The 20508-nt window shown below is 42.9% G+C and overlaps 1 protein-coding gene and 1 long non-coding RNA gene across 3 annotated transcripts in view; one reads left to right on the forward strand and one right to left on the reverse strand.

Moving 5' to 3' along the window:
• The first annotated feature begins 1537 nt into the window (after positions 1–1537).
• Positions 1538–2926, forward strand: LOC148651260 (uncharacterized). Its single transcript, XR_015925529.1, has 3 exons — positions 1538–1782; positions 1990–2235; positions 2667–2926. It is a non-coding gene; the product is annotated as an uncharacterized LOC148651260 (long non-coding RNA).
• Positions 2927–9226: 6300 nt separating this feature from the next.
• smarcc1a (SWI/SNF related BAF chromatin remodeling complex subunit C1a) overlaps positions 9227–20508 on the reverse strand; it is a 34534-nt gene continuing 23252 nt past the window's right edge. For both annotated transcript variants that reach the window (XM_088601343.1, XM_088601342.1), the window contains exons 23-28: positions 19903–20038; positions 19264–19415; positions 18952–19086; positions 14147–14375; positions 12532–12663; positions 9227–11893 (exon numbers count right to left, since the gene is read on the reverse strand). In XM_088601343.1, the coding sequence (XP_088457469.1) occupies positions 11802–11893; positions 12532–12663; positions 14147–14375; positions 18952–19086; positions 19264–19415; positions 19903–20038 (876 nt within the window). In that variant the 3' untranslated portion in view covers positions 9227–11801. The remainder of the gene's footprint in view (positions 11894–12531; positions 12664–14146; positions 14376–18951; positions 19087–19263; positions 19416–19902; positions 20039–20508) is intronic.

Consider the following 20508-nt stretch of genomic DNA (forward strand, 5'->3'; position numbering starts at 1 on the left):
AGTAGAACTTTTTTGTTAGAGTTCTTTGAGCAAGCAGCAATAATAATGAGAGCTTATATAATATAGCATTTTTAAATAGGCTGAAAGCTTTTGCTAAAGTACCTCATACAAGATTAAGTGTTTTACAGGTGGTGGTTTACGGAAATGTGTGTGTTTGGATTAATGGTTAATAGATTGAAAACAGAGTGCAGATATTGGAGAAATTGGAGTGATTATTTAGAGTTGTACCACTGGTATCTGTAGATAGATAGATACTTTATTGATAACATGAGGGAAATTGCTGTACTAAGGATCACTGCGTTACCCAATCTTAATTTTGATTCTAGCACTTCGTAAAATCATCATCTTTGCCGATGATACTAAAATAGAAACCGCAAAATCTTCACCAAGATTTAGATAAAATTTAAGACGGACAGATGACATTTACTGTAGTCAAGTGCGGGGTTTTCCATGCAGTTAGTAACAAATTATAAGTCTGAAATGTGAAACATTGTGCTGGAAGAGTCTACTTATGTAAAAGACCTAGGTATTTATGTTGACATTGTTCACATCTTCTAGCTAATGTAGGAAAACAATAAAGGAGGCAAATAAATATTGGAATATATGTGGACTTCTTTAAAGTAAATATTAAAACACAAACCAGATGGCACAAGTGAAAACTGTGAAGGTGCATTTAAAACTAGGAACAGGAGGTAGTTCTTTACACAAAAGGTTGTGGGAGTATGGAACCAGCTGCCAAGACGTAATTGAAGCCATTACCCTGGATCCCTTCAAGAAACAGTTGGATGAGTTCCTTGGATCAATTAATAATAAAGCTAGAAAGTCCAAATTGCATCCTCTTGTCTGTAACATGTCTCATGTCCCTATAATATGAAGTGAAACACACTCCATATTACAGCCGCAGTGTGTATTAGTGGATTGGATCTCTGAACTCCAGACTGGAGGCTTGTGGACTGGGGGTTCAGATCCTGGGTGGAATGATGCTCCTGGGGAAGGTAGAGCACTCAGATTGCTTCAGGAAGTACCCTTCTGTATACAAAGCTCTCCAGTCCCCATTGTAAGTGCAAATGTGTGTTCAATTAACTAACCCGATAAAATCCAATAGCTGTACTATACTATCATGCAAATGCTCATCATAACTCCAGTCTGGCTAATAACGTGAGGACTTGTTACCAGATTGGAAAAAGAGAAGAGAACCTTCTCACTGGAAAGGCTGTGCTACTCTTGTGTCCACTAGAATGCTTATGATGTTCAATGCACTATATCTGACACGTGATCTGTTTTATACCAATGAATACAAATATCATGGACAACGTCTTTGAAAATGATAGGGACTGAAAAAATTATATATTCTAATGTTTTAGTAATCCTGTCTGTTTGGTTTGAAGTGCTCTGGGATAAACTCAGTGTTGCTGTCAGTATATTCGGTCACCATGACAACAGCTACATCTTCATGCTGTTCACAATTCACCCCTCTTGTGATGTCATCAGAACCCTTGACATGAAGGTTCCAATCTTTTAAAAGCAGAAACCCAGAGGTAAACTGGGCATTTAGTGTCTGGCTACCATAGTAAAAGGATGCAGGCTGTGAAGAGTCTACTGGCAGCTTTTGGGCTCCTAGTGTGGGGAGGGCAGTTTGCTAATGAAAAGAGGGTCCCAATCTCTGCAGAGCTCCGCTTGGTGCCCACTGAGGCTGAACTGCTGATCAGACAGGAGGAGGAGCTGTGGGGGCTGGAGAAGGACAGACAGGAGACTGGGCAGCTCACAGTGGAAGATACAGTGGTAGGAGATAGCAGGCCACATAACTTCTCTTTATGCTTCAAAGGCAGAGTAAAAAAACATAACATACAAGCTACTTTCTAACAAGATAACTTGAACAATACCCTCAACAGTACATCTTCTTTTCTGGGACAAATCGCACTCTGCATGACTATTTTCCTAATATCCTTTCTGATTTAAATCTATTAAGATTTATTACTATTTTTATAGATTCAAGTCAGCAAGTGGAAAGGAAAGGAACCCAGTGGACCAAAACTGGCCTTTGACCCCAAAGCTGCCGCCAGTGCAGCCCAGGGGAAGAGCCCTGAGAGCTGGGCCCAGATGATCAGGACCCTGGACCCCTTGTCCACAGAGACAGTGAGGGCAGGCTGCCGTCTGTGTGTGGAGCACAGTGGGCTCCTTCACCTCCTGTGCTGTGTCCTGGTCTGGATCAAGAGGCGTCTCACACAGAAACAGGTCAGAGTCCATTGAGTCAGTCTTGTATAACTGCACCTCAATGGAACACAAACAGTTCAGTCACAGGATGACTCCCACTCTCACACGCAAGATAGAGAATAGGACAGGGGGAACATATGCAGGTAATAAAAAATAATACATAACCAGTCCTTTTCAAGTTGTCTTCAGGGATTGATACTTCAAAAAATATATTAGTTTTACTAAAGTTATATTTCAATAAAGTCCCTCCTGAGCCAAGTCTGAGACTGAGTATAATTCCATTATACTCTTTTCAATTACCTGACCACAAATTAAGCTCGGTCATTAAAAAATACTATGTCATTTAATGTTTGCAAGTTTTTATCCCAGATAAAGCTATGGAAGAGTCTGTTTATGCTGGGACTTTTGAGAAAGAATGGATTTGTTTATCTAAATTGGTGTTTCTTTCTCAGAATCGATTTTGCCCAGGCTGTCAGCAGAAAGAAGAGAGGGAGAGACAGAGAGCTACTGGATACTAGAGCCCCACCTCTCACACCCAGCTCACACAGCACACCAAGAAGATGAGCAGCAGGGGGAAGACACCTTCATAGACTGACACTGTCCAGGAGAGAACACCAGGGGCAGTGCCTGAAGTCTGTCCTTACTGAAGAATATCAGTGCTCGGCGATTAATTATTTCATACTACCCATTAAACAACTATTGTTTCTTTCAATGGGATTTGTCTTCATTACATTATTCTTGTTTTCCTTTAAATCATTCAGGTATCTTTTGCTGTCTACCATTAGACGCATATGTTTCTGTATCTGTATTGAACAGGATCAATAAGCTATTACCTACCAAACATGTCAGGTGGGACAAATGTCCTCCTCTTGTTATTCTTAGACGTTCAGAGCAGAGTTCTACAGCAAACTTAATCTTGTTGCTACTGTGGTGCAGAGCAGAGCAGGAGATCCCAAAGGCTTACACTGAGGAAACCTCTAAGGTTCTATGGCTGCTTGGAGGTAAAATCTGGCTTTGTATTGTAAGCATGTATCCGTATGTTGGGTGCATAGTGGGCAGTCTACTCTAGACAAACACAGATAGGAGAATTAAAAGGCTAAGGAAGTAAATAGAACTGGAGAACAGAGTGTCTGAATTTAAGGGATTACATTGTTGCCAATGTTGCTCCTTCGTGGGTGGGTGTTTTGACATTGTTTCCCTCAAGTCCTCTGCCCTCCTGGTGGATTCACAGCCTCCTAGCTCACCACTGTGGAGAGTAACCTTTCATTTGTCAGAGAGGCTTCTGGAAGCTGTGAGAGTGGAGACTTTGCTCTAGGAAATGAGACACGCTGACACGCTGCACAGCACCATCTGGGCTGATTGCTGTGACAGGTGGTATTCAGAAACACAGGCATCCGGTAGCAGTCAGGTGTCCTGCTCCGAGAACATCAGTGAAACCAGCAGCACCAGAGCACACTGTTGTGTCTCAGCATCTCCTCAGTCCTTTCTTGCAATTCTCTATCTAGTACAGTACAGTCCTCTATCTAGTCTCGGAAACAATGTGAAGTAGCACATAATTCTCACTACAGAGCAAGGCCATCTCTTCAGCCAGGCATTCTGTGAGTAAATCCACACACCTTCTATTGGCAGAACTATTGTGCTATGCAGGGCACTGTGATAGTTAATCCCCCAAATAAACCATTAAAAAGTGCTTACAAACAGCTGAAATACTTTAGAACTGTTTCCTGAATTCAGAATCAGGCACATCTTGATTTAAAGGTTTCTCTAAGATAAGAGTCGCTCATACAACAGGTTTAGCTTTATATCACAGTTATATCACAGTTGGTGCAGCACCAACCTCCAAAAAACACATATACATTTACAAACTCACTCTATCTAAAAACAAAATAAAAAAAAGCCTGGACTGGTATTGGGGTATGTGGACTAGGATTAAAAAACAATGGGCCACAAAACAATTTGAAAAGCAGTCACCCTATCTTGGTTTTTCAAAATGCAACTGACTCAAAAAACTCCTGTGACATTGAATAAAACACAGCGTCCTCTCAGAGTGACCTGTCCGCTCTTTCCTGGGGGTGGGGGTGAGTGTGGAAGCTGTTCCTCACTGGACTCATCTCAGAAACCCACCACTGCAGACAGATTCCACCTGCACACCGCGCACAAGCTCTGTGTGATTTTTTTAAAATTTAACCTACAGGGCACACAACCACCTGGTCCGACTCATAATGAATTCAATTAATTTTCACAGCTACTGTGAAGAAAGCTAGCATTGTTTTACTGTATAAGGGAGAGTATCTAAACTAGGAAAACATCAAAAACAGCACTGAATACTTTTGCTTTTAACTGGAAAAAAATAGATGATCCAAGGTCACATTCTAGGCACAGGTGAAAAACCTTTGATTTACATGCGATGGGTTTGAGGTGAAAGGTTTAGGAGATGATGACTGTACTGTATTGAATACCACAAAAATCTAATCCCGAATGAGAGACATCAACCCCATCTGGCCCTGCTCTCTCCCTGAGGTCTCCTGTTCAGAGGCTCAGTCTCATATCACAACCTGCATGTCAGCCATAATGGAATATAAATTGTCCTACAGCACCACTACTGCACAGGACCGCATGTTACATGTTAAAACAGTACAACTGCATTCTAGTGTAAATGTACACACCAGTGTCGTCAATTAATTTTGTTCACTAACAGATTTTCATAAAAGTTATCCCATCTATCTTTGTATTCTGGCAAACAGAAAAGCAGTTTGAAAGATATTCCCTTGTTGACGGTCATGTCTTTATCTCTATCACTACAGTGATCAGCTCTTGCCGTCCTCCCTCCGGCTTGCGGGCAGAGTGACCTCCTCACTGTGGTCCCTGTCTCTGTAAAAGCCATCTTTCTCACCACTCTCTTCCCTGCAGTGGCAGTGGAGCCATGGAGCAATGATAGGGAAGTGGTGATGGGAGGGGATTTCAGGATGTGTGTTTGTGTAAGACGCATTGCGAATGCCTGGTTCTGTGTTTTTCTTTCTGTTCAGCTCCGGCCTTTTAACACTGGCCTCCGGCGCCGAGGAGTGAAGCCGGTACAGGGGACCACACCAGAACCTGGACGCCGCTGAATCAGAACTTTTCCAACTCCTGATGCGTGTCTTTACAGGAAAAGAGCAGAGGGCGGGAAGGGAGAGGGAAATACAGATAAAGACAGAGGCCAAGAAAGAGGGGAGACTACAGACACGAGAGGACAAGACCTAGAGAGCCAGAAGACAAGAGAGACCAAGGGAGAGGGAGGAGAGACACGCTTGAATTACAAAAGTATGAGTTCATCCATCATGGCAGAATTAGCGCAGTCTTGGCAAAGAGGGGCTGGGGGGCCCCAAGCAGATTAATTATGGAACGTATGAATTAGTTCAGAGCTTTAGGTCCCATTAGATTGTACATCTCCCATGTCTTAATAAAGCTCTGCTGCACATGCTTTCCAACAGCACAGCTGGGAGACTGGGAGGGAGCTACAGTAACAACATGGATTTCTATGGGGGTTTCCCAGTACTGACCTGACCCAACCTTGCTGGGCTCTGAGATCTAACAAGATTGGGCAACAGGACAGTAATTGTGGAGCCCGACAGATCAACAGGCTAGAACTTTGAGCAACGGACAGACCGCGGGACAGGTCAGGTAGCTCAACAGTGCTTCTTTATGTGTGTCTTGGGTTGATAGCTCTCTGAATGCTGGCAGCACCAGCAGCCTATCTTCCTGTGAGAGCCTGACCACACGCAGCCCTCGTGTGTGTGCAGCCAGGCCAGGGGAATAACGAGAGCGGCAACAGAAAAAAGCTCTGCTCATTATTCTCTAATGGGGCCTAACAGAACTGGCAGGAGACAAGACAAGGATCCTCACCACAGCTCGGCACAAAACTGCCTGTGAGGGGGAGGGAAATAAGACCAAATTGGGACACACACAAACAAATGTCTTGTGTCCCAAACAGGTTTAAATACCCTTATAGAACAAGCGCAGTATAAACAGACTGGGACACCTGCAGCTGAAGTGGTGGATCCATATGTCCTGTGTGGACATGACACCCAGTGTACAGAACAAAGTGTTTTTCTCCACCTTATTACACTGCCTGAAGTGGGGTATAAAGACATCTTTTAAACAGCAAGTATTAGGATCACGTCTTTTTTCAGCTCTTGGAAAACTCTCAATGTGTTGCAAAGCCACCAAAAGGCTAACCCAACGGAAGTAAAAAAAAAATGTGTGCTGAAAAACAAACCATGTGAACATCTGGAAAAGATTCTGTCGACACTGGTGCCCAGCTCCATCAAGTGCCTGATTTAATCAGTCAGGGGTTAAAACAGCTCTCAGATCTCATCGGCTCCCAAAACACCAATGGGGCTGTCTTTTCTTTTGTTCCCCCCTACTGATGGAGTGAAAGGGATTTTTTTGGTCTCATGGGCATTAAAACATACCCTTTTCCCTTTGCGAAGACAGAAGAGACCCCTACACCTCCCTCATGTTTGGTATACTGAGAAGCCTTCAATATGAAAGATTGCATATTAGTGGATTAGTAAAATATTAGGATTAGTGAGATTACACATAGCTAGGATTCTAGCATTATTACTTCTATAAACTCGTCATCCGAGGTCTCAAAGATAAAAAATGTGCATTTCAGCTACTGTGTACAAACCAGTTGAATCAGTTATCAGGTTAAAAGAGTAACCGGTAGATATCCACACCAGGCTTGTCTGTTTCAGCTGAAACACTGGAGAATGGATAACTATGTCCTTATGCTCTGCTTTTGAGTAAGAGAGAGAGAAATTTATTACTGCACAGTGCGATATCTATGATGAACTGATGTTCACTTCCCATGTTCAGCGAAAAAAACCTATTGTGAGTTTATCTTACACAGCTAAGGAAAGAAAGACGAGTAAAAAAGAATGCTCCTGCTCTGACTCCAAGACAGAGTCTTTGGAAAAATCTTCAGTATTGAGAAGAGATATTTTACCAGACCGCATCACCATAACAAATGGATGAGACAGAAATACATCTTTATCTGTTACCTTAGTCTTGTGCATCAGGCAGGGTCTACTACAGAAACAGTGATAGGTGACAGGATGATTTAACAAAGGTGTCGTTTCATTTTTTCTTATGATGTGATTTCACTTTATCAGGACTCTGTTAAGCACGACACACACATATCATGACAGAATCGTGGAACTAAGCGCAGAACAGAAAAGGGACTAAGGGGACACATGGAGCAAAATTACCATGCCAGACTCTGGATACAAATTGCCTTATTGAAAGACAACCACAGACATGCACGAATGGCTAAAAGACCTCTGGCATCATGTTCTCATAATGGAGCCAGCTTCTATAAGAGCACTATGCTGTTGGTAAGCAGACAAGGCTGAAGACGCTTCACCTACCAGGAGGCTGAGAGGGTTCTCTTCTTAATTTAAAACCTAATCTTAGGGAACCGGAAAGAAAAACAAACATGTTATGCAGGACACAGTGATAGCATATCCGCCAAATAATTAAAAAGCATTCAAGGCAGCTGAAATACAAGATAAATTGTAGATTTTCTTGTTAAGAGTGCTTCATGGTTAGAATGCCTTAGAAAACATACTTTTCATAATGGGTACAATGAATTTCTCCGATTCAGCTCTTGTTTTGTGAACTTTTCTGTAACTGACATTACTTTGTAACATTACTTATTTTTTGACTCAATGATTTTCCAAAGCAGCTAAACCTTTTGAAAATTCTGTCTACTTTTTGAGAAATGACACGTTTGACATAACGGACTGATTTTCTGCGCTTCAGGTTTCACATAACACTAATAATGACATTTAATTATTTTTCAGCATCACTCTCACTCCAGGACAGAGCTTTGCAGAGCGCGACAAAAAATTGTAGGGTCATGTTATGAATAACCTCCAGTGGCAATGAACTACACAAAATTGCTTTGAAGAAAAGTTGATTTTACTTTACAGGTTTTCAGCATTCCTTCATGTTGAACAGCATGGAGTTCCACAGGTCCATCACTAAAAACCTACATTTTGCGATTTAACACCTTTACTCATGTAGGCCATTTTAAATGATATTACTTTTTAAATCAATTTCAGGAGTCAATGGTAACCCATGTGTGGACATGAGTACTATAATATGTGGAAATTAATGTCTAGAGGCTTTATTCTGGATGCTAGAGTTTATCAATACCTTATTAGAATGCCTACCAAGAAAGGCAAGAGGTTACAGGTGTATACACTTATGACTAACAATGAAAGCTTCATTTAGCACAGCTCTGACTAAAGAACTAAGATGATAATCCAGATCAAGCTGTCTAGAAAACACAATACACTAATCCTCTGCACTTTCTGATGTTGAAATGTTGTGGAGAAACGGTAAGGAAAATCATGACTGAATTTCAGTTCAGTACTTCGTAAATTCAATTTCAAGTTACAGCAGCCAGATTTTTGTTTTTTTGATCGTGATCCTTTAGGAAAGAGGGAAAAGTGCTGGCATTTACCAATGTGCCATGATTTAGGTAATGACAGTCAGATTTACGGTCTCCTTACTTAGTGGTTAATCCCTTCCCCATTTTAGGTAGGCACTGAGGGTGGACCTGTCCACGGCACTATCCTGTGGACCAGGGGAGCCCAAGCTCTGCCCACCAGAGACTACAGTTTGCTCTGTGGAAGCTCACCGTTTCTCAGCTGGAATTACACATTTTTATAACTAGAAAATGCTTCCACTTGTGATGGTACTAAAATTATGGAGAAATGTAGACAGCCCTAGACAGAGCAGAATACGTCCATTTCTTCTTGGAGATGGTTTACATGCTGTTAGAAAATTATGAGAACTTTAATAGATGAAATGGACAACTTTCTGAGTGAAAGACGGGTACTAAAAACAAGGCAAAGAAGGGTAATGGCAAAGAAGTCTTTTTCTGCACATGAATATAGACATTTTAGTCATCAGAAGGGTGAAAAAAAGAGAAAATGAACCACAACCCAACATCATTCCCACACAGTTTCATACAAAACACAAGTTTTATTTGACAGTGTTAAGGTCTCAGTACCAATTTGACAATTACAAAAAAAAGAAAAACTACAAACTTTGAGAACAGAAAGTGGGTCTAAGCCAAGTTCTTTTTTAAAAAAAGACAATATTAAAATAAAATAAAAAGAAGCCATTAAAGGAAATGTATAGGGCAAAGCAGTTTGGTTCCCGTTACCTGTGGTAAAACGATTGGAGGAGAGGGGGCGCAGCAGAAAGGGGGCCCTGCTGCAATCAGTCTGTTAGTAACGTCACCTGAGGAAAGCGTGGCCGGAGGGCCTCCACTCAGCAGGAATGCACTGCAGTCAGTCCGACTGACTGCTTCACACCACCTAAACCATCTAGGCCCTGCTTCCTATGCATGCAGAAGTAAAGCAGAAGATGAAACAGAACAACCTCTGCACACGACAAGGGCATTCCAGGCTGCTGCGATACTGTCCGAAGTTGGTGGGTTGAGGTGGGGAGGGGCTAGAAAAGAAGATCTTTAGGCTGTGTGCATGGGCTTGTGTTTACTGTACAACATGCACTCAAGCCCACGCAAAAAGGGAGGAAAATACCCCCGGCACCACGTCTGGGCTCATTTGCAAGTGTCGCCACCCTTGGTGCTAAAATGCCTGCAATGTCAGAAACCAGTTCAGCGAGGTGCTGATGTTGGTAAGCCATCAGAAACCCAGACACCGCACTGCCTGACCAGAGAAAGCACTAAACCAGAGTGGGAGCTGTTCTCTTGACTCTTAGACCTCAAAGGTCTATCTGCCTTCTGGATTAGAAGACAAAATAATCACACGCAAGTGGAGGAATGCAAAATGACTCCACTTGAAAGTCATGCTGTCTGCAGGGACCACAGTGTAATTATCTTCAAATCAAGAGAAAATCCCTGTATCAGCAGCGGTCTTAAAGATCACTCCAGCTGAGAAGTTTTGCATTGAGCAACTGCTAGTTTCTTGCTCCTCTGCATCATCAATTCCTACTAATTTTTTTAAATGTATGAGAGCTCGTTTGGCAACTTGTCTGCCATTTTGCATAGGGAACATTAGAATCCTTTTGCATTATTACTGATCTGTCCAGTGTCTCCAGGTGGCTTGTTGCTATGTAGTGTACACAGCAGTATCATCAGTGTAAGACGGCCTCTTCATAGCTCATTAAAAGTGCTGTTTACACTGCTGTCTCGTTTAACTACATCACTGCTCTCATATCTCAAGCAGCAGGGAATTCACATTGTTAATGCTAATATATAGAAGATAAGATCAAAAGAAAAGTCTTGATCAAATATTTCCTGATGACATGAGCACTGCAAGAGAATAGATCCTCTGCTTTCAAAGTGTGCACACATTTCTAATTAACCTAGACTTACAGGAGAAGAAATCTATCCAACACACATCCATTTCTCAAGCCAACAGAGCCAGTGTGAATGCAGCTCAAACCTCACGCGTTACTGACAAGCCATCAACAGTAGGGGACGCCAGAGAGGAGACCCAGGGGCCAGGGGTCCGAGGTAGATAGTCAAAAAGGAAAGACTAAAGATGCCTATGGTTACTGCTAGATTGAGGGCAAGGACAGGAGGGGACGTGGAGGTGAAACAGGGTCTATTAAGTGTTTAGAGGATCTTCAAATATTCCCTGCTCCTGTGGGGTACACAATTGCGGACAGCCGCCACCCAAGGCAGACTGAAAAGTGATTTCACTCTCACTCACTCCCCTTCCTGCATCACAGTCACTGCTGTGCTCTCTGTGCCTTATTATCAGGAGTAAGTGAAGAAGGAACACATGTACAGTAAACGTGACAAAGAGGGCAAGTAAGAGACTAAGAGAAAGAGAGGATGACAGGCAGGCAGAGAGAAGCAGAGAGACCGAGGCAGAAATAGAGCTACAGGGAGAGAGAAATGAGGAGAATGAAGGTGACAGCTGTATCCTGTAGTGCTGTGACCCACACTGTCTTTCTTCTCTCCCTGCCCTGTCAGGTTTGACAAGAAAATGCCCTAATCCCAGTCCTCTGACTGTGCAGCACTCTGCACTCCCTGTTCTAGAGGTACAATACACCCTACTTACAGATTATGTGCTGTCTTACTTTTTATTAAGAAAAATGTAAAAACAACAAATTGTAGGAGAAAAAACTCCAAGCAAACTGAGCCAGGCTGTTCTCTCAATCTCTCATACGATAAGAACTCCACCGTTAATAAACCAGAACTACAAAGCCGCCTATCACTGCTACTCACCACTCAAACCCTCTGTCAGCAGGTCAGTAAATGATTCCTGTTAGAAACAGTAAGCATACATTTTCAGAGAGAGTAAAAAGCAAAGAAAGACAGCCTTCCATGATTGCTTGTCTGTATGTCTTTCTGTCTGTAGCTGACACCAAGGAGCAGAGCGCTGGCAGCGGGGTAGGGGTGGGGGATGTGTGTGTGTGTGCCTTAGAGATGCTCTCTCCTGGAAAAGACTGCACTCACACAGGGGGGCAGGAGGAGACTGGGCGTTGGAGGACGAAAGTGTGTGAAGGAGGGGGGTTTGGTTTGGTGTTTTGGAAGGTCCTGGGGAGAGGCTGTGTGTCCCCTAATTCTCAGCCACACGGGAAGGAGCGGCCACTGGAGGTCCCACTGGAGCTGGTGCTATCCCATCAGGCTGTCCAGCTGGAGGAGCAGGATCTGTAAAGGGGAGAAGACAGGCTCACTGCTATCGCTCCAACTACACACAGCACTACCATCACCAGGCAGTGCTACTTCTGCTGCAAAACGGACAGCATTTACCTTTACTTCAAACATCTACAGTACCTCCAAAAGTATTGAGAAAGCAAAATCAAAAAATGCTTATCCATTTTTACCCACAGTACTGTTGCTTTACAGTCAAGAAATGTATATTTGTGATCATGAGCTTAGTGCAGTATGCGTACATTCAATATTTTAGTTTTGGGCAATTTCATTCATACATTCAACCCAGTGATTTCAATTGTCTGTAAGAATGGGGACACATTCATTTCAAATTGTAGAGTGTAAAAGGTTGGTTTTTGATTGCAATGGATTGAGAGAACGACCGCTCTGATGCCTGCGACTTGCATCACATTATTTTTTTTTTCCTTTTAGGCAAGGAAGTAAACAATTCAAAATCCAATTCAGATCATCCACTGTAAAAGTAATAAAAAAAACCACAGAAACCAAAACATGATGTGACATCAACGCTGCGATAATTCCTTTGCTCCCCTGGAATGCAGTGAAACCGACAGGAGACAATGGGAGGTGGGGATCAGAGGGGAAAAGTGAGAGGTGGGGGGAAGAGGGGTACTCACACATGCCATTGGGGGCTCCTGGGTGTCGGGGTCCCATCATGGGAGGCATGTTGGGAGGGGGAGGCCCGCCAGGGGGCGGGGCACTGGGCATGACACGCCCAGGCATGGGCTGGCTGACCCCTCCCATCGGCCCTGGCAGGGAGAGAACAGGCCAGCGAAGGAGGTTTTAGCGAAGGCTGACCACACAGACCGAGATGGTGGGCTGATACAACACTGACTCACTCAAACTGGATCAAAACAATATGCAGAAACTAGTGGGAGCTTCAGAATAGTAAATGCAGGAAGCAGCGATATTAAATATCACACAGGTGAAAAAGAAGAAGCCTTTAAAATAACTTCATATAAAAATAAGTATTAAATCTAGCATCAAACTCAAAGGTTGATGCTGGAATAATCATTTAAAATAGAACTTCAAAGACATGTTAAATTTTCTAAATGCTTTTTAGTTCTGCAAACAGGAATGAGCACAGGTAATGCTAAAAATGTATATTTGCAGTGTTACAAATTTTGAAAATCGTTTAAAGCAATCGTTACCGGTGTGCACATGTAGTGCCCCTGCATCCTATTTTGCTAGACTTGCATTGATCTCATCTTTGTAATAATGCTAACAAATATACCAAACATGCAGAATAAGTTGAAAGCGCATTTCACATAATTCTGGAATATCTAAAATGCCATTGGTGTGTATGTACGCGTTAGAAATTAATTTAACCTGACAACTAAAGGCGTTTTCATGATATGCATTTCAATAAAGAATGATTACATACAAAGTATTTGATCTTTCAGAGGAGCTGCATTAACATAAACCGCCATATTTAAAATGAACTGTAAGCCAATTCCTTACACCCTCACTCACAGCACAGGATTGTACATCTTTAAAATGCAAGTGGTGTTCAAAACCCACTGACAGCCTCTACGCACTGACTGCACCAACACCTCCAGAGCTGCATTACATAAACGATGTATATTCTTTCATTTCTGAATACACAAATACACACCACTGCCGCCCAGGTGTAGCCCCCACCGCGTTGATGCAACAGCAGCCAAAGTGTGCCAGTACATTCACCGCACATCGGCTTTCAGTGTGGAGGAGAAACAGAGTGATGAAGCCAATTCATAGATTGGAACTATTAGGAGGCCATGATTGGCAAAGGGTAGAGGGAAATTTGGTCAGGACACTTTAGTTAACGCTCCTAATCTTTTTTAGAAAATGCCTGGGATTTCTAATTACCACAGAGAGTCAGGACTTCGGTTTTACGTTTCATCTGAAGGACAGTGCCTTTTTATAGTAGTGTCCCCATCACTACACTGGAGCATTAGGACCCACATGAACCGCAGGGTGAGCACCCCCTACTGGTCCACTAACACCTCTTCCAGCAGCAACCTTAGCTTTCCCAGGAGGTCTTCCATACAGTTATTGGCCAGGCTCTCACCTGCTGACCTTCAGTGGGCTGCCAGTTGAAAGGCACAGGGTGATATAGCTGCTAGCTAGTTAGATCAGGCTGAGTTAAACACTTTCTCCTCTATATTCAGGATGGGAATCCACTGGTTTAATCACAATCCTGGGTCTTCTCGGGGTGTGCACTGTGAAAAGCTGCTGTGTACTGTGCCTCACCTGTCTGTGAGGGATGGTGAGAGCCCATGGGGTGGTGCATTGGGGGGAACCCGGAGGGGGGCTGATGGCCCATCATCCCAGGTGGGGGACCATGGTGGGCCCCGGGATTCTGCGCGGCAGCCGCCTGCTGCTGTTCCATTTGCTGACGAGCCTTCATCTCCGCGTACTTCAGCTGCTCCATGTGGAAAGCCTGCCGCTCCGTCAGCAGCTGCTGTCTCTGCTGCTCCAGCTGTGGAGAGAGCAGGGGGGAGAGAGTGAAAAACACAGCTGGACGGCAAGGGAGAAGAGAGCGGGAAGCAGAGGCAGCGCGGAAGGACAGAGGGTAAGAACGGCATGAGAAACGCAGAGCAAAAAAGGAAAAACAGGGAGTTCCAGCAAGGAGGGAGAGCAGAAACAGGGAACAGATGAAGAGAAAGAAAGAGTGAAGAGGTGTCTAAAAAAACAGAAGTTTGGAGATAACATGAAGGAAATAGACTTAGGATATAAAAGGATATAAAATGTTTTTCTCTACTTTAGTAAGAATGATTTACACAGCAAAGAAAGAATCAAACCTTACACTGCAGAAATGAAAAGACACATGTATGCCTGGCTGGCTAAAGGGTACCACTGAAGTACAAGCAGTGAAAAAGACGCTTATTGAAAGCCTGTAGCTTCTATGGAGTGAGGAAAAAAATACAATCCAAATATAATCTGCAGCATTAATCTCTGCACTGGGGCAGAAGGGCAAGGAATGTGGAAATGGTTTTATTGGGGTCGGGACTTTAATGCATTCTTAATGTATGAAAAACAGGGCTTGTTTATTCTGTCACTTAAAGGCCCTTGGTAAGATCTCCATGAATTTAACGTCCACAAGACTTATAGCCCTTACCCGAATTAATACCACGCCTGAAAACTCTGTGCGAGGACATGAGAGGAAGCTGGAATTTCAGTGTGTGGAGGGATTGAAAAACACTTTGTTCACTATTCAGAAAATGATGCATAACCTGAAGACTGATAGACAGACTGAGATATGATAATTATCACCCACAGAACAGTTCTCAGTAACTGAAGCGCACTATTTCCACTCAGTTATATAAAAACTCATTGTCCAGGCACTTACTCACAGTTCATCTGATGGTATTCTTTGAGTCTATATTTGGCTGCATGTATTTTGTGTAATAGATTGCAAGTGCTTTTCATGCTGTCCAGAGAGCCAGGCTGAGAGAGGACAGTTATTGTGCAGAGGCCAGTGAAGATTCCCTTATGAATCAGACTGCCGTGCTGAGAGGTAAGAGCCAGAGCTGGCAACAGAAAAGCTACACAGAGGAAACCATACCAATTAAGCTTTATCCCATCACTGTGGCAGACCAAGAGATGTTTCACAAAAACCTACATACTTATTCAGATGACCTTTCATTGTCTTAAAGAGGGGCATATGTCTGCAATTCTGTACGTCCGGAGACAGCAGCAGCTCAAGATGAATGCTGGCCACCTTGGATAACTTCCATCTCAGTCTCCAGCTGCTCCTAACATGAGAAGGCTATGGACTGCTGTTTTACTGTTCCTGCCTGCTTTGAGAACGCATTTTTCAAATGGCTGTGCTGACAGGAACCCAAGCATGCAGGATTTTTTCTTTTTTCCTCCCAATTTCTTTCCACTGCAGTAGGAGCTCTTCTTATTCCCTCAGAAAGATTAATTCCTTCCATTTTATCACATCATACATTACATTCCGCCGTACTGTGAGGTGAAGATACTGTCCTGTACACACGCTTCACTGCTCTGCATTTATTCACTGAGGCAGGCCCAGTCTCTTAAATCTAATCACAATCTTAACAATAACCTCAGCTCTAGTGCTTACCAAGCCCCACCCTAACTCTATCCCTAGCCTTAATCCTAATCTTGTTTGTAGACTGACATCTGAATCAGAGGTGCACATCCTGGAACAACAGAGCTCGGCTCATACAATCTCAGTCTGGCCTCAGTGGCTCAGCTGAGAGCCCTGAGAACCTCAGTCCTGGAGCAATTTCAGATTGGGATAAAATATATATTGAACAAATTAAAATGGGTGATAAAGCCTTAAAATTCTTATTTGATAAGAAATGTGTGCTTTATTAGGCATTAATATAACGGTATAGAATTAAACAGGTAGATTCTACAAAGTCTGGAAAAACATCACGAATGACTGAACAGTAGCCCGCTATGATTTGACGATTAACTTATAGTTAATAAAAAATGTTATTCATGACCTCTTTTCAACTCACAACTGCTGTGCAATACGTATTACACCACACGCTTAAAAAATTGGGGAAAATAAGATGGCAAATTGATAAAATCACAGGTATGATAAAATGGGTCACTAAAAGCCTTAGCAAAAAGGTATGTCAGGTCTTTAAATCATTTCTGTTGACAGCGTGTCTAATGGATTTGGGCAATGATTTACAAAGATGTGGAACTGCAAGAGAAGGCTCAATTATCTGCTATGTGGAGCAAGGCGTTTGGCAGAGGAAGAAAGCCTGTATCATAGGATCTTACATTACGTATAAGACATAAGTTGTGCATTTAGTTCCCAAGATTATTGCTAGACCATTCATACTTGAGCAGGAGAATCTTTAAATGCCACTCTAAATGTCCTATGGAGCCACTGCAATTTACATGGAACAAGGTTATGCACTGATGCAGGCTAATTGTAGTTACACCAGTAAGTTAGTTATTGTATTACACTAATCATGATGAGGTAAAAGCATCAATCCATGTTTCACCAATCTTGCACTGCAAGGGTCTTAACCACACAATGCTGCATAGATACCTTGTGATGCTGCCTAAAAACTCACTTAAAATAATAAGCCAAGGAAAAGATTTGTAACTTTGGAGAAAGGACTGATTTCAGCACCATCAATGACATCAAGGTACCAGCTTTGCAAAATGGATGTTAGGCAGTCTTGTCATAGTTAAGCATAAAAAGAAAAAAAGAGAAAACATTTTTTGGGACAGCAATCTGAGAGATTGGCAGGATGAGCAAGGCTGTGCAGTGGAGGTATGAATGACACCAAGCCTGAAAAGCAGGACCTCAGGGGCTACTGCTCAGAGGGCTTCAGGCTCATCACAGAGAGAGAGAGAGAGCCTGAGAAAGTGGGAAAGGGTGGAAGAAGCATAGAACCGAGAAGAAAAGAGTCTCTATTCATTGAAGAGGGGAGAGAAAGATGCAGGGATGGCGAATTCAAGCCAAGCCCCCTCAGCCTGTGCCAATTTGCTGTATTAGTCCTATTCTCCCTCCTGCCAGTAGAGAATTGGGGGCCAAGGCTGAAAATGCCCTCTGCTGGGAACAAAAAGAAGGAATAACTTTCTCCTTTCTTTCCGTATGGGAATCTGGAGGATGCTGAAACATGTTGCTAGCAAGAAGAATTTGAAACTAACCAACAGTCCTTTTTCTGCCTTCTGAGTACATATCCTATTGCACTTCTAATAGAAATATACACTGTAAGATCAGTACATCTAACAGAAAAAAAAAATTAATACAGATATACCATGCATGCATCATGCTTAATATTAAAGTGAAACAATGACACAAATTCTAAAAACAAATTGCGAATTAGAAAAGCTAAGGTGGGCACAACACTAGAGGCACTGCAGGGCAGTTTTTGAATTACGAAAGTGATTTAAGGCTATGAAAATATTTTTCAATGCATAGACAACATTCAAGATGGCAAAAATGAGGTATTTCAGAGTCAAAATCTAAATGGTAACTATTTGTACAATACAAGTGACTATGTAATTTATACAGGTCTGCAACAAATTAAATGCCAACAACCAGACACTTAGTGATCTCAACACACATCTGGATGATGTTGCTGTGTATTTTATTTCTGCGCATACAGTGCCTTGCAATGACGTCTTGTTGAAATGTGCCTAATAAACACTTTTTAAAATGAGTATATTAATCAAAACTAGACAGTTAACAGGTTTATGCATGAAATTTAAACGTCAGCAAGAGAAATAAAGATAAAATAGATTTTTTAAAAATGTGTACATATGTGTAACTGAACAAAGTAATGGGGCATCACTGGGGGGGGGGGGTGAATACTTTTGCAAGGAACTGTAAAAAAAAAAAAAGGTGCTCTCTGAACTATCTAAATGGCACCTAAAACTAACACACGACTGCAAGGGGTGGGTGAAAATGAGAAACGACTGCATGAGGCACTACTGCAAATCCGGAGCCTTCAATAACAGAATTTGAATGCTCTCAGAGCCATGCAAGTACAACTTAATTCAGCTTTTACCTTCAAGTGCTCTCGGTAGCACATAAGCAGAATCACCACCCACTGCTGGGGCTCAAGACTAGCTTGTTAGTAAAATCTTTTAATTAGACAAATCTGACATCCTCACACCTCTCCCCCATCTCTCCAGTCTCACTGCCCCTCTACACTTGCCTTCAGACACCTCCTACAACTTGCCCCAGTGACAGAACCATCACGTCACATATGGTGGGATACATTCATAAGCCCTCACAGACTGAAGTGCAATCAGACAGCATTCTCAAGTACAGAAGGCCAGTACCTCTTTCAGGCATTGTTGTATTCTAATGAGAGTTAATTCATTTTCACCAACATGGTATTCCAATGTCCCCTCCTTGAGCACTCTTATTAGCTGTCAAACTGCCTCAGTGCTCCTCCTGTCCTTCAAGTACTTAAGAATGACAGACTCCTTCTTAAGAGCCAAACAGCCTCCACTTGAGTGACTGGCTGGCATACTGACTCCTTAAGAACATCTAAGTCCTCCTGTTTCTCCTATCTCTGCCTTCTTCCCACCTCCCCTTTGATCCAACTCACCGCCTCCTTCTCCCTGTCCATGATGGTCTCCAGCTCTTCAAAGTGTCTCAGCTTGATCTCCAGCTTCTTCATCTGTGTCTCCACCAGCAGGGCCACCAGTGACTTGATCTTTCTCTCCTCCACTGCAGCCAGGTGCTGAAATACACAGAGGTGCACTGTGGAACAGATGGAGGATCGCCTGGGGAAGTACTACTGTACTCATAATGTTAAGCCTACCCAGGAACAAACAGAAATTGTCAGGAAGCCATTTCCTAGAAGCACCCATTTTCCTGCAATGACTACAGAAACTGGCAGGGTGTGGCGTGTACTCACCTTGGCTTTGGTGGCCGCAGAAGCCAGGGCAGCAGCAGCAGCTGTGGCAATGTTGCCCTCCTCCACCTCAGGCTCCACCTTCTTTCTGCCATCTTCCCCCTCGCCCTCTTTACTGATCTCACCGCCCTCCTGGCTCTCCTCTTTCTCCTTGTCTGAAAAATACACGATACAAGACCCCCCAGTAAGTCCGGAAACAGAGCTCTACCTGCTAGCCCACAATCTTTGCTTACGCTGCAAGTCCTCCATGACTCACAGTTCTACCCTCCCAATCCCTTTACTCCAACACTGGGCCGAACTGCCTCCCTGTCTCCTAGAACCTCAGTTTTAATAACTTCACGATGACTCATAAGAACAGTTATAATGAGAGGAGGCCATCTGGAATGTTTGGTAGTTAATATCTAAATGTTCCCATTGAGTCGTTGGTTTACCCTTTGGGTAAAAATTGTACCACTATACTTGGTTTTAAATGCTTTTCTGTGGAGAAAATCCATCTCTCCCAGTCCCTCCATTCTAATCACTGGCTCGCACAGTGTCTGTACTCTGAGTAATGAAATGACAGAGTCAGACAGCTAGAAGCTCCACTGCCCAGTGTTTTTGTCCATATTGTAGCAGAAAATACTGATATTTGTGTAAATCTACCTGTTTTGCTTTCCTCTCCTCCCTCACTTTCAGCTTCCTCTCGCTCGCACTCCTGGGACTCGTTCTTCATCTTCTCTCTCTCAGGCTGTCTTTCTGTTGTCTCGCTGGGCTTCTCAACCTCCTCTTTGCTCTCCGCCTGAAACGGGCAGGTCAGACAGGTGAAGTGGACTGACCCATGTTTCGCAGGACATGAAAGCTTAGTGTGAGGCGGAGAACTGCTGGAGCTCTAATGCTGAGTATTTCTTACGATCCCATTCATCTCCAGTCTGCACTACTGACACCACACCCCAGCTGACTGTACTCCTAAGGTATGAAAAATCATCAGACCTAAGAACAGTCACTGCAACTTTACTTCAAAATACCTTAGTAGTGATGTAATAAATCAGTGATTGTAAATAGTTTGTGGGGTATAGACAGAAAAAGAGCAGTAAAGGAGCTACAAATAACTACTAATGTGAGATAAATACAAGCATAGTGTATGGAGAAGGTGGGAATGTGATGTTCTGTTAGTTTATGGCTAATAACCCAAAGTGCACAATAGTATCTGACCAGATCAGGCTGGATGGCACCTTGACACACAGGTTTAGAGTTTCTTTTTCTGTTCAA

Source organism: Lepisosteus platostomus, chromosome 12 (genome assembly GCF_059453375.1).
Source record: "Lepisosteus platostomus isolate fLepPlt1 chromosome 12, fLepPlt1.hap1, whole genome shotgun sequence".
NCBI lineage: Eukaryota > Metazoa > Chordata > Actinopteri > Semionotiformes > Lepisosteidae > Lepisosteus > Lepisosteus platostomus.